This window comes from Protopterus annectens, chromosome 6.part0 (genome assembly GCF_019279795.1).
Source record: "Protopterus annectens isolate FY-2018-M chromosome 6.part0, PAN1.0, whole genome shotgun sequence".
NCBI lineage: Eukaryota > Metazoa > Chordata > Ceratodontiformes > Protopteridae > Protopterus > Protopterus annectens.
Genome location: NC_056737.1, coordinates 1,812,239,090 through 1,812,252,204, shown reverse-complemented (window position 1 = coordinate 1,812,252,204; position 13,115 = coordinate 1,812,239,090). Strand labels below are relative to the sequence as shown.

Here is a 13,115-nt window from a genome sequence, read left to right as displayed (position 1 = left end):
TTAAGCCACCAGTCTGGCCTTCCTCTCTAAGGCCCTAGGATTAAACCCGGCACACACACTGTACTGAGTAGACAAATGTGGAAAACCTAGGCAAACACAGTGCGACCATCCGCTGGTGAAAGCTTATGGCCACACACTGCATTTCTTAAATGCAGGTTTAGGCTGATCAGCCATTCTACACACAAGCAGCCACAACTACTAAACTCCAACACACTAAAAACCACACACACCTATGGGGAAGGGTGGGCCTACACTAAACTACTACACCAACTAAAACTACTAAACTACTTTTTCCGAAGAACAGGCGTTTGTGGGGAGGAAAAGGGAACCAAGACAAACTCTCACTACACAAGAAAAAAAAAACATTTTTTCCAAAAAGCACTTACTACAACCCTAAGTTCAGAGTTACGGAGACAACGATGCTGATGCATGAAGCAGAAAATGAGATCTGAGGGAAGGTAGGAGATGGTGATGGGTGATGGGTTATGGGTAAGGGGGAGGAGCTTGGAGCTCAGAGCAGATGCTTGAAAAGTTGCCGGCTCCGATCAGATACTGATCCGAATACCGAATACCCACAGGTTGCAGATAAAATTAAGTTAACTACTTCAGAAAGTTAGTTTCACAAAAAAAAAAAAAAAACACTATAGCTTTCCTCAGAATAAAATAGTGGAAGACTTGCCCCAGAAAGGGGCTTACCTGCCCAGCCTTGACTGATCGCTATTCTCACTGTTAGTTCCACAAAGCCTGTAGAACGAGCACACACTGACAGTAAGAAAGCTCTGAAGCTTTTGGTGCTCTAATTTTCATATGGCGCTCTGCTTGAGCTCCTGGTACAGCACATGGAAGGTGCCCTTTAGCTTTGATAAACTGGCTGGCTGGTCATGTCCTTGGAAACATAACGAGAACAGCTTGGGCTACTGCAACTGTGATCTAATGATGAACATCATAATAATTAAGGTTTACAAATTTTACTTTATTTTTTAGCATACAATTTGTTTCTGTGAAACTAGTCCATTATTAAAATCATGAAAATGAAAGTTCAGAAAAAATCCCAAGTTGCCTGTATGCTCTTACAAAAATACTTGAGATCATATACTCCCATAACTACAGTACGTCACATATTGCTTCATTTAATGAATTAGCACATTGGGATGATTTCATCCACGGAAGATGCACTGTTTTGTAAGAATCTGACTACTGAAACAGATTAAATCAATTAGAGAAAATGTGAAACAGCTGTAGTTGCAATTCAGAAGGAATTCATACTCCAAAGTGTTCCTGTAATTTAGTGTGTGTATATAGGTGAAAAGAATAGTTGTGTAAAATCTTAGCATAACCATAGATGTCCTTCCCTGCCATGTTGCAGTATTCTTGTTGTGGGATTTCCTGCTCTCAGGCGACTCGTACGTCAGCTCCTAGACAAAAGCTTCAGCTTGGCTGTTGCAGGTGCGTGGGACGTCACATGTAGGGCCCATAAACCTGGGGTCTTAAATGTGACATCTGCACGCACAATCCTCAGAACTTGAAGCTCAAAGCAGAAGGCCCAGCAGGAGGAGTTGCCAGTAGTGTCAGGTATGGGACCCTGGGGTCCTTCTGTAGTAAAGATAGGTCCAGGGTGAAAGATGTATGAGATTAGGACCTAGGGACATGTTGGGATGAAAAAGAGAATGATGACGGGGTTATTGGTGGGTGGGAAAGAATACTGCAACATGGAAGAGAAGGACATCAATGGTTATGGTAAGACTTTACACAACTATTCTATGTCCTTCTATTCCTATGTTGCAGTATTCTTGTTGTGGGAGAGAACCACGGCTTAGCTGGATGAAAGGGTGGCATATGCAGAAGAAGATACTGCAAAGCCCTGTAGGATTGCCCTGGCAAATCCTACACAGGTTCTGAAGACCTGGTCTAACTTGTAGTGTTTGGTGAAAGTGTAGATAGTGGACCATGTGACTGCTTCCACGATGGAAGACATGTCCAGACCTTTTAGGAAAGCCTTGGAGGTGGCCATTGCCTTGGTGGAATGGGCTTTTACTCCCACTGGGGGATTTTTTCCATGGAGTGAGTAGCAAAGACAGATAGCTTTCCTGATTCAACATGAGATGGTTTGTTTGGAGACTTCCTTGCCCAATGCTCTGGGATGGAAGGAAACAGAGTTGCTTTGATTTCCTAATGGATTTTGTTTTGTCCAGGTAAAATCTTAGTTGTCTGTGTATATCCAGGGAGTGAAGTATCCTCTTGCTTTCAGTGATGGGAGAGGGAAAGAAGGTGGGGAGGTGGATAGATGGGCTTAATGACAAACTGTTGACCACCTTGGGCGTAAAGGAGAGGTTAGTTCTCAGGGTTACCCTGTCTTTGTGGAACGTAGTATAGGGTGGGCAAGCCATTAAGGCTTGCAGTTCTGAAACCCTTCTGGCTGAGGTAATAGCCACTAGGAGAACAGTTTTCCATGTACATATCTGAAGGGTAGCTGTCTCAGCAAGTTCAAATGGATGTTGGGTAAGCTTTTCCAGAATTAAGTTAAGGTCCCATGGTGGAGGGACAGGCTTTTTGGAGGTCTAATGTGTAACACCCCTTTTAGGAAGAGTTTTACATCGAGCCTGGGTAGCAAGGGAGGGTCTAGTAGCAAGCAGGCTGATATTACGGAAAGGTGTACTTTCGATGAAGAATAGGAAAGTCCACTTTTTATCAGTTGACACACAAGTAAGAACTAGGGGGGGTTATCGGCAATGCAAGGGTCCCTTCCCTTGTCTAGACACCATCTTTCCCATTTGGCTAGGTATGATTTTCTTGTTGTAGGTTTCCTGGCCTCCATTAGGACTGAAAGCATGCCCTCAGAGTAGTGGTGTCTGAATGGGATGAAAAGTTTATCGCCCACAGTGTCAGGGACAGCATCTGCAAGTGTGGGTGGATAAGAGTTCCCTTTTCTTATGTCAGAAGGTCCACCTTGTAGGGTAACATAGTGTTTGCCCTTGGCTAGATTGTGAAGTAGGGGGAACCAGTGCTGCCTTGGCCAGTAGGGAGTTACTAACAAGATTTTCAGTTTGTCTCTCCTGATTTTCAGGACGACTTTCTAAATCAGTGGAAAGGGGGGGGCATAAAGAAACTTCCCCTTCCAGGAGATGTTGAATGCATCTACCCTCCAGGCTAGAGGACAGTAGGTCTTTGAGCAGAAGGTCTGCAGCTGCCTGTTCTGGGGGGAGGCGAACAGGTCTATTTTAGGAGTGCCCCACTGGTGGGCAATATCCAAGACAGTCCTGTCCAATATCCATTTGTGTTATGGAGAGTATGTCCTGCTTAGAAGATCTGCTTGCTTGTCTTGCGAGGGAATGTAGGTTGCCTGCACGGACAAATTGTGGCAAGAGGCTAGATCCCATATCAGCAGGGTTAATCTGCACAGCAGATATGCTTTTGTCCCTCCCTGTTTGTTGAAGTACCACATCACAGTGGTGTTTGTCTGTTACTATTTGAAGAACCCCTGGTAGAAGCAGAGGAGTAAAAGTTTTTAGAGCTAAGAAGACTACTGTCATCTCCCTCACATTGATGTGTTTGGCCCTCAAAGAAGGATGACATACTACTTGAACCCTGTAAGATGCCACTGAGGCTCTCCACCCCAAATCTGAGGAATCTGTATGCATTACCTGGGTTGGGGATGGGTGGGCTGGAGTGGAAGGCCTGGGTTTAGATGGACTTGTTGGATCCACCAGCTGATCTCTTTCTTTAGACTGGGAGGGAGGGGAATTTGTTGCTCCAGGTGATTCTGGTGCTGGGACCAAATGTTTCTTTAGGTACCACTGGAGCTTGTGCATATGCATTCTGGCCAGTGGGACCATAGTTATGCTGGCTGCCATATACCCAGGATTCAAAGGCATTGCCTCGCAGTTATTACCTGTGCCTGGAGCAGCTCCTTGAAGTGGGAGGTCAGTGAGTTGACCTGGTCTTGAAGGAGAAAAGCCTTCATTTTGTCCGTTTGCATTCTGCAACACAGGAAAATCTTGTCCCGTTCTGGGTTCAAGGAAGACTTTGGAAGGGTGGGGGTGAACCCTAGATTTTGTAGAAGGTACATGGTGAAGTGCAGATTTGAAAGGGTATCCTTGCACTCTGCCAGTACTAGGATGTCATCTAGATAAGGGTAAATCTGAATTCCCTGTGTTCTGCAAAAGGCAATGGCCAGGCATTTTGTGAACACTCGGGAGCAGTGCACAAACCACAGGGCAAAGCAGTAAATTGGAAATGAGAAGAGGGCCCAGAGAAACACAGAAATAGTCTGTGGGAAGGTCTGATGGGTATGTGTAAGTAGGCCTCATGTCTAAGGTGGCCATGAAGGCCTTGGTTGGGATGAGTGAAAGCAGAGGTGGAAGTCACAGCATTTTGAAAGTGGGCACCCGTAGGTAAAGATTTAAGGAGATGTCCAAGATGGGTCTCCATGGGCTGTCATTTTTGGGGACCAGGAAGACACGGGAGTAGAATCAGTTTTCTTCCTGTCCTGAGGGGACTGGTTCTATGGTACCAAGCTTCAGAAGGTCTGTCAAAACCTGTGGAAGGAGATGCTGTTGGTTTTCGGGAGGAAAAGGGATGCCTCTCATGGGTGGTTTTACTTTCCAGGAGAGGAAATATCCTTTTTGTATTATGGACAGTACTCATTTGTCCAAGGTGATGGTTTTCCAGAAGGGGAGGCAATGGGAGTGGCAGGCTGAGAGTGGTAGGGGGGCAAGGCAGTCATGCATTATTGGAGCCTCCTCTGTCCTGAAAAGGCAGTCTGGGCTGAGGATGCGGAGCAGCAGGCCTGGAACTGGTAGGTCTTCTAGATCTGGAAGAGGAAGTACCTGCCTTGGGTTGGGTTTCGCCTCACAAAGGTGGCTTTTGCTGGGTAATTTCTGTAGTACTTGGGAATAGGAGACACCAATAAATGTTTTATGTCCTGTAATTCTTCACTTTTTTTCTTGCAGATTCTTAAGATCTGCAGATTGCTTCCCAAAAAGGAAATTGTGGTCCACGACGGCATTCAAGATCTTTGATTTAAAGTCTTCAGGGAGATTTTGAAGTCTGAGCCAGGAGTACCTCCTGAGAACTGAAGCAGATGCTGCAGAACGAGCAGATGCTTCTGCAGCATCATAGCTGCATCTAATAGAGTGTCTGGCTACTTGTGTAGCTAGAGAAAGTTTGGAGGAGAGGTCAGCTTTAGTGGGGGCAGTCAGGAATAGTGGCCAGCATGGAAAAGGCTTGAGAGACCAAGTCCAGAACATATTTTAGTCACGTGCGTCTGATAGTTAATGGCTCTGAAAGCCAGAGTGGAGGAGGTATAGACCCTTCTTACCTATTCTATCCATAGATCTACTGTCTTTATCTGTGGGTAGGAGTGAAGCAGAGGGAAGGAGTCTAGATTGCTTATCAGGATAGGTGGCAATCACTGCTGGGTCTGCCAAGGGAAGTTTGATTAAGAATTTTTGCTCGTCAGGCACCTTGTAAAAGTGATCTGGTCGCTTGGGGGCAGGTGGCTGTGAATCTGGAGTCATAGATGCAGAGTTAAAGGCATCTAGGTAAGCAGGTAGGACTTGTGGAACAGCAGAAGGGGACGGTGATTCTACTTGAAGAAAGTCAAAGTACCTCTTTTGGATAGCAGACATTTGTGAGGTATTCCCAGTTGAAGTAATCTTTCATTCTGGTGATAGTCTCACCAAATGTGACATCCTCAGGGGGTGGGGTGAATCTCCCTCTATAGATTCTTCATCAGGAGAATACTCCTTGAATGAAGCAATCTGGGAGGTGTAAGAAATTGTGTCCTCAGAGGAGGAAAAATAAGCATCATGCTCTTCTTCCCTAACCTGAAATGTCGGGGGGGGGGGGGCTGAAGCAGGCCTAAGACTGAGCAAAGGTAGTGTAGTGGAGGATGAGGCTAAAGGCCTAAGGGCCATGAAGGCCTGCATCAGGAAAGAAGTGAAGGACTGCTAGTCCAGTAGGCCTTCTGCAGTAGAAGAGGTATGTTTGGTTTTCGGTTTCTTTTTTGTTGGGATAGATGTTGGAACAGGCCTGGAATAAGATCTGATAGGGACCGTGTCTGAAGGTGGGATCCCGGTCAGAAGCTCTACAGATTCTGGTTCCCCCTCGACCTTAACGGTAGTCAAGATCTGAGTTGCCTCCGGGGACGTGCCGGTAGTCAGCTGAGCAATGGCTTCCACAAAGGTAGTCGAAGTCAACAGATCCGCCGGGCATCCCTCAGCTCCTAAATCTGCAGCTGGCAGGGTGTCTGGCAACGGAGCAACAGAAGAGGGGCTGGGAAACTTGGCCTTCTTGCGTGGAGGTTCTGACAAGGCCTCCGAGGCAGGATCCATCCTTAGTGCTAACTGCTTAAGGCGCTGGGTTTCTAAATAAAGGTTAAGTGTGGCCAGATGGCTGCGTAAGGTCTTCGGTACAAACAATTGACAAATGGAGCAAGCGGAATGGTCGTGTTCCTGGCCTAAGCAAAAAATACACTAATCATGGGAGTCTTTATGGGGTACCTGGTGCCCCCCCGCATTGGCATTTACCCTTTTTACCCATCGGCTATAAATTGCTACAACAAACCAAGTCTAAGCAATAATGGGTTACTTATCTTTTTTTGAGACATCTGATGTGAAGGAGCGAACACACGATGCATCTGTCTGTGGCTGAAAAGTACCGAGGACTGTGCGTGCACATGTCACATTTAAGGCTCCTGATTTCTGTCCATACGTGTGACATCCCACGCAGCTGCAACAGCCAAGCTGAAGCTTTTGTATAGGAGCCGATAGCAGGAAATCCCATAACAAGAATACTGCAAAATAGGAATAGAAGGACATCTAAAAGTTTAAGAGGAAAATACTGCAACATCCTGGAGATACAAAAAAGCTAAACTTGTATTCATCCTAGTTTAATCAAGTACACAGTGGTATAGCTACAGATTTAATTTCCACTACATTACGTCAATTAAAAACAGTGTTAATTTGTGACGCTAAACATCAAGGCCAGAAAAAGGAAGAAATGCTGATACAGTAAATGCGCAGTTAAATGGCACCTATGGGAATTGGTAGATGTCAGATAAGTGTAGTTTCTAGTTGCTTGAGAGTTACTATTAAAAATAGACCTGACAAATTCTGTACCCTATACGACACCATACCACGAAACATTGCATTGATTTGATTTTAACATTGAAATACAGTAATTAAAACCCTGGCCGGAATAATAGCGCTTATATTACCTGATTGAACGTTTAGTTTAGCGAATACCTAAATGTCAATATGGTAATATCGAAAAATTAAAACAATGAATGGCCGATTTAACGAATGCCTTTGGCCGCAAAAAAAAAAAAAAAGTGGAGCTGTGCCCCCCACACCCCTCTAGCTATATATACCAACTCCGAGATCACTCTATAATGGGGAAAGGGGCAAAATCCGCATAACGGCCAAGGGAATTTTTTCCCTACGTTAAATCATCCGTTCGTGTTTTTTTGCTTTTTGCTATTACCAGATCGACATTTAGGTATTCGCCAACCTAAACATTAGATCAGGTTAATAGGAACCCGGGATAATTGTATTTTAAACTTTTATTTCTGCTAGAAAGCATGGCACGCGGAACGGATTTTAGTGGCACGCTGAGTGGGTTGGAACTGAATGAATGGAATAGAGAGAGAATGCATTTATGAAAGCAGAAGCGACTGTGTGAGAGAGATCGCAGAGAGTGAGTGCATGCATCTATGAAAGCAAAAGTGTGAGAGAGCTCAGAGAGATGTATGAAAGCTGACGTGTGTGTGTGTGTGTGTGTGTGTGTGTGTGTGTGTGTGTGTGTGTGTGTGTGTGTGTGTGTGTGTGTGTGTGAGAGAGAGATCAGACAAGTAAGTAAGTGAATGCATGTATGAAAGCTGAAGAGTGTGCGTGTGAGAGAGATTGGAGAGAGAATGTAAAATCTGATGCAAAGTGAGTGAGTATGGAGCAAGTGTTGACATTTTAGCGATTTGACTTGTTTGGTTTGACTTGTTCTCAGGCTGGGGAGAGGGAATTTATTTCTATCTTCCTTTTTAAAACTCTAAAAACGTAAGGTATGTATCGGCGGGAGGAAACAAAGTGCAACACATGAAAAACTGAACTGTTCATACTGTACTGTAGTTCTTTGATTTTTTCTGGTTGCTTGAGTTCTGGTTAACAGTTTACTGTAATTAAATTTCAGACTTTGAAACCCAGGGGACTTAAAAGATTTTAACTGGTGACAGTTAATGTAGCTTCTTTCCATTTAGTTAGGGTTTATTCTACAATGGTTTCAATTGTTTCACTACTCTTCAGGGGACTTAAAAGATTTTAACTGGAGACAGACAGTTAATGTAGCTTCTTTCCATTTAGTTAGGGTTTATTCTACAATGGTTTCAATTGTTTCACTACTCTTTTCATTCACTGATGTTTTAGTCTACTCATTTGGTATACAAAAGGTCATTTTAATTTTGTTTGCAAATCTGTCTGTAAGGGCCAAAGCACTAGATGTATGACACATTTCATTGGCCTGGATATCTGTCACAATAAAAGATTTTGTTGGGGGTTTGACATAATGATTAAAGAGATGACCTCACACAGAAAAGGTACAAGGTTTGGTCCCACTAATGGAGATTGGCTAGGCTTAAAATGGTCCACAAGGGCAGCTAGCTTAGTACTTACCCATGATCCCCTCCAATCAACAAACTAAGATCACAATCATCCTCCAACTCCTTGGTGACTTTTGTTTCTAAGAGTAAATAAAAACAGCGTTTCGGGTTCCTATTATGTTATCGAAAGATAATGTAATCGAACACTCAGAACTTCGAAACGTCCGCATTTCGAAGATCGCATTGTGGGATCGCAGTACAGTGAAGATTGGGATATTTGCCCTTTCCTCACTGTAGTGCGATCTCGGAGTTGGAATATATATTTAGCAGGGTGTGTGTGTGTGTGTGGGGGGGAACGGGACGCAGCCCCCCCCCACAATAAAAGTTTCGATATGCGGCTGTTTCGAAGTTCTGAGCATTCGACAACGTAATATGAACCCATTTTTCAACCATGTCCCATCCATGCATACAGGAAATCTTGAAATCAATTCTCCCCCTTTCCCAAAGTCTGTGACCAACTCAAAAAAACTTCAGTTTATAGCAGCCCCTTGCAAATGTTTCACAAATGACAGCATCACAAAGCTGATCATTTCATATTACTTTTTAAGTAAAGATTAACAATTCATAGTCCAGATATCAAAACTTCTGTAGATTACTACACCCAAATTCTAACCCCCACTTTATCACAATCACTCCCCTCATTTGCAATATGTCGTCCACTGAACCTTTTGCGCCTCCATTCCCCGTTTACAGCTACAATTAGATATACTTAACGTATTCTTTTAAAACTGGTCTTTTTCCAGAAAAACTGCACGTTCTTCCCCTATCAACAGTATAGGTCACAGGCATCTACCGCTCTCTGTAGATCAATCGCTCTAATCTTTTAGCTTTGTAAAACAGTGTCAGTACTGTAACCCTTGCACAACTTCTTTCTTACGGAATGCGCCTGAAAATGGTCTATCTAGATAAAAATAATGAATGACTGGTAGAAGAGTGGCTGGAAGATGGGCTCCATATAGCTGCAACTAGGGTCCAGAGCAATGCCTGGAGCTATGTCAAGGGTGTCTGAAGAAGAAGCCTCCTACAGAAAGAAAAGGTATAATGGGCAAATTTAACAAAAAAGCAACTTTACTTCTTAATGAGCACAAACCACTGGCTATGTATTAAAATACACTTGTTTTTAATGCAACATTATAACTCGCAAGAACTACAATGGTAAAATACATAACACAATTAGCAGTCCGTCAGTTTCAAAGATTGGATGTTAACATGCAAAAATGTTTCAACTTACTGGAAATATTTTCTTACATAAATTACCTGCAGCCCCAGACTCCTGGCTATAACTGACAGATGATGAACGGATTGTTCTCAAGTGTAAACTTTGTGCCCTCTGCTGGCGAGCTGCATCACATGTCTGATTAGGGTGCCAAATCTGTTTACAGTGGTAGCAGAACTCTGTTCCACAGCCTTCTCGTCCACACATGAGTTTAGGACAGCTGGCACAGCCAAATGCTATTACTGCAAACCTAGCAACAGGGTTGAAAAAAATTACTCTCCAGCCACACAATCACAGTCAATTTCCAAAATGCAGACGGTCAATTTTAACACCACAGTTACTGTACTGTGCTCAAGTTTTCTAGTCTAGGTTAACAAGAAGTTCAAGTGGCACCTTAAGGGGGAAGATGGGGAGACAGAAAATCCATAAGATCAAAGCAAAATCTTTCCAATCTCGCATACTGCAAAGCTTGCTCACTCTGTTCTACCATTTTTTTTTTTGTCATTGCTTACTGCTGACATTATGACCAATCCTCAGATTCCTGGCGAGTCCTCCCCTCTTCAGGCAAGAAAGTATTGCAGCTATCAGGACACTGCTCATTCACAATAGGGGGGCTGTAAATGTTAACAGTCCTATCACAAAAAGCTTAGGCTCTTAATGCTCAATGTGAATGTCAAGGTACCTGTGCCATGCCTGAATGTATACAACATAAAGCTTGCCACTTTGATGTCCTTTAACTCTACCAAAGTGTAATCAAGCAGTATAATTTTCCCACTCACCCCCCTGCCAAAAAAAAAAAGGACCAGATATGCTGACAGCCATCCTCTTGTGCTATCTGACAAACTGCAGTCAGACCTCTAGCACTTGGGATGCTAGATGAATGTGGACTGCTGATTTTGCAGACTGTAGGAAAAGTCAGGCTGATACACAGTTGGTTTTGAAAATAGTATAAGTTGAAAAGTACTTTAATTGCATACTGTTTCTGTATTAATCACTTATCGTATCACACGGTTGCTTAAACCTATGTAAGTACCCATTTCAAAAGCTAATGTATGTTACCTTAATTAGAGATGGAGACAAAGTGTGTGTGTGTGTGTGTGTGTGTGTGTGTGAGTGTGTGTGAGTGAGAGAAAGAGATAAGAAGTGGGCATGCTCTATAAGGCTATCTGATCGACTCACCTTTCCTCCTAAAAATAGCTTAAAAATCATGTCAGACAGAGACACTAACTTTCTGGCAACATTCCATTGTACAATAACAATGTACATACATACTAACAATACAATATAAAACAGTTGCTGAGGAATTCTATCTATATAACTTGTCATAAAAACTAGATCTTCCAGAACACACAGGACTTGTGTCATGGGCATCAAGACAGCTTGGTGCATGAAACTTTACCACATCCCATCCCACAATGGACTGCTAAATCCTGTCCCTCCAGTTGTATAGCAATTGAAAGAAATCAAGAATAAAAGAAACACAGAAAAAAAGGGATGGAAGTGAACAATTCCTGCAGCCAGGGCTTTAAGAACAGTAACTAACTTTGGTATCAGACGGTGTTGAGTTCTGACTACAGGAACACAAGGAAGAGTCCATATCCAAAGCCACCAGAGGGTGGATGCCCTAAAGGGCCATACCCTAGGTAAACATGCCCCACTGAAAGACCATCTGGAAGCTGCATCCAATATGTAGCACTGAACAGAAATCCCTGTAAAGGGGTCTATATCACTTTGTTGAAATGACTAACCATTGAATCCCTATTCGAACTTAATCAATCGAAAGCTATATCTGAACTTGGCCACATTGTCAATTATGTGACAGATATTATGCTGGCAAGGCTAAACAGTTAAAACATATTTGTGGCCATTTATCAGATATAACTAAACAAACTAATGCCCTCTATAAGCACATATCAGAAAATGGGCTGGACCACAAGTTTAAATTTTGCATTCTCCAAACTTTATACAAGAACGTACGTGGTGATGTAACCCATGCCACAAAAATGGCTGAATATAAATGGATGAGTACACCCTAGGGCTGAATGGTTCTTTTGCTTAAACCATTATTAAGAGACAAATAAAATGTCTTATCAATGTTTAAACTTTATTTTATCTACTAAATAATGTATAACTAATGTGTTTAAATAAGTATTTTACGTATTTGTAAAACCAATATTTTAAATTATTTAATCTTTTTAGTTTTTTTATTCATGATGTTATACCTAGATAGATTGTGATTGCTTACTAGGATACTTCATCATGTGACTGGATAACTATTTAAATGGTTCTAATACACAGGTTTGCAAATGCCTGAAGAAGCCTACTGGCGAAAGAAAGGAAGTGTTACACATGACATTAAACATTTTAATTTTACTCCAGCCCTGTGTGTTTGTGGATTTTTGTTTTGTTTTCTTTAACTGTGCTCAAACTTCCACAAGATTTACCATTTAGCTGATTGTTTTTGCTGTTTTACTATTTGAATAGATCAGTGAAACAGCCAGTAATCCATTTGGCCAGGGTAATTTTGGAGACTGCTGGACAAGGATGGTTAGGCAAGAAAGATGCAAATAGTTGATCAGATTTTCTGTACTGTTTTGTTCTATGAAAACAACATTTTCTATGCATGCCAAAACATTCGTCCTTAGAAAATTTGGGAAGAAAACAGGCAACTGTATACCAATTATTATTCTCTGTAGCTACTTTAGGTATAAAGGATTGGTTGGTACAAAGGGACACCCTTATCCTTATGAAAAACAATGTAAGATGGTTTGGATGATGACTGAAGTTCAGAAATTCTCTTTGCTGATGTAATAGCTACTAAAAAAATAGTTTTCCAAGATAGGAATTTCATATCACAAGCGTTTGCTGGTTCAAAAGGTTTTTGAGTCAGGCCTTGAAGTATAACCGTGAGATCCCAAGGAGGAGAGGGATCCTTTATAGGAGGTCTTAGCAGAAAAATCCTTTTCATGATTGCCTTGCGTATTCTGGAAATGAAAAGGGAAAGAATTATTTCCAGTGTGAAAGTTGGAAACAGCTGCCAACTGAAGTTTTATAGTGGAAAAATTAGCTCCTTCCTTATAAAAGAAAAAGAAGGATGGCTGAAACCAGGACTAAAAATGGAACAATATTCGCTTTGGCAGCCCGTATAGTAAATCTTTTCCCTTACTTCTGTAGACCTTTTTAGTAGACACTGTTTGGGAAGCAAGCCTCGAGACCCTGTACAATCACTAGAAGTGGTGAAACGTACAGTTG

The 13,115-nt window shown here is 42.4% G+C and overlaps 1 protein-coding gene across 1 annotated transcript in view; it reads right to left on the bottom strand.

Annotated features, from left to right (window-relative positions):
- The window catches only part of RNF19A (ring finger protein 19A, RBR E3 ubiquitin protein ligase), an 880,338-nt gene that overhangs the window by 786,581 nt on the left and 80,642 nt on the right, over positions 1-13,115 (bottom strand). Inside the window, exon 2 of the mRNA XM_044075162.1 lies at positions 9,905-10,113. Coding sequence (XP_043931097.1) covers positions 9,905-10,113 — 209 coding nt within the window. The remainder of the gene's footprint in view (positions 1-9,904; positions 10,114-13,115) is intronic.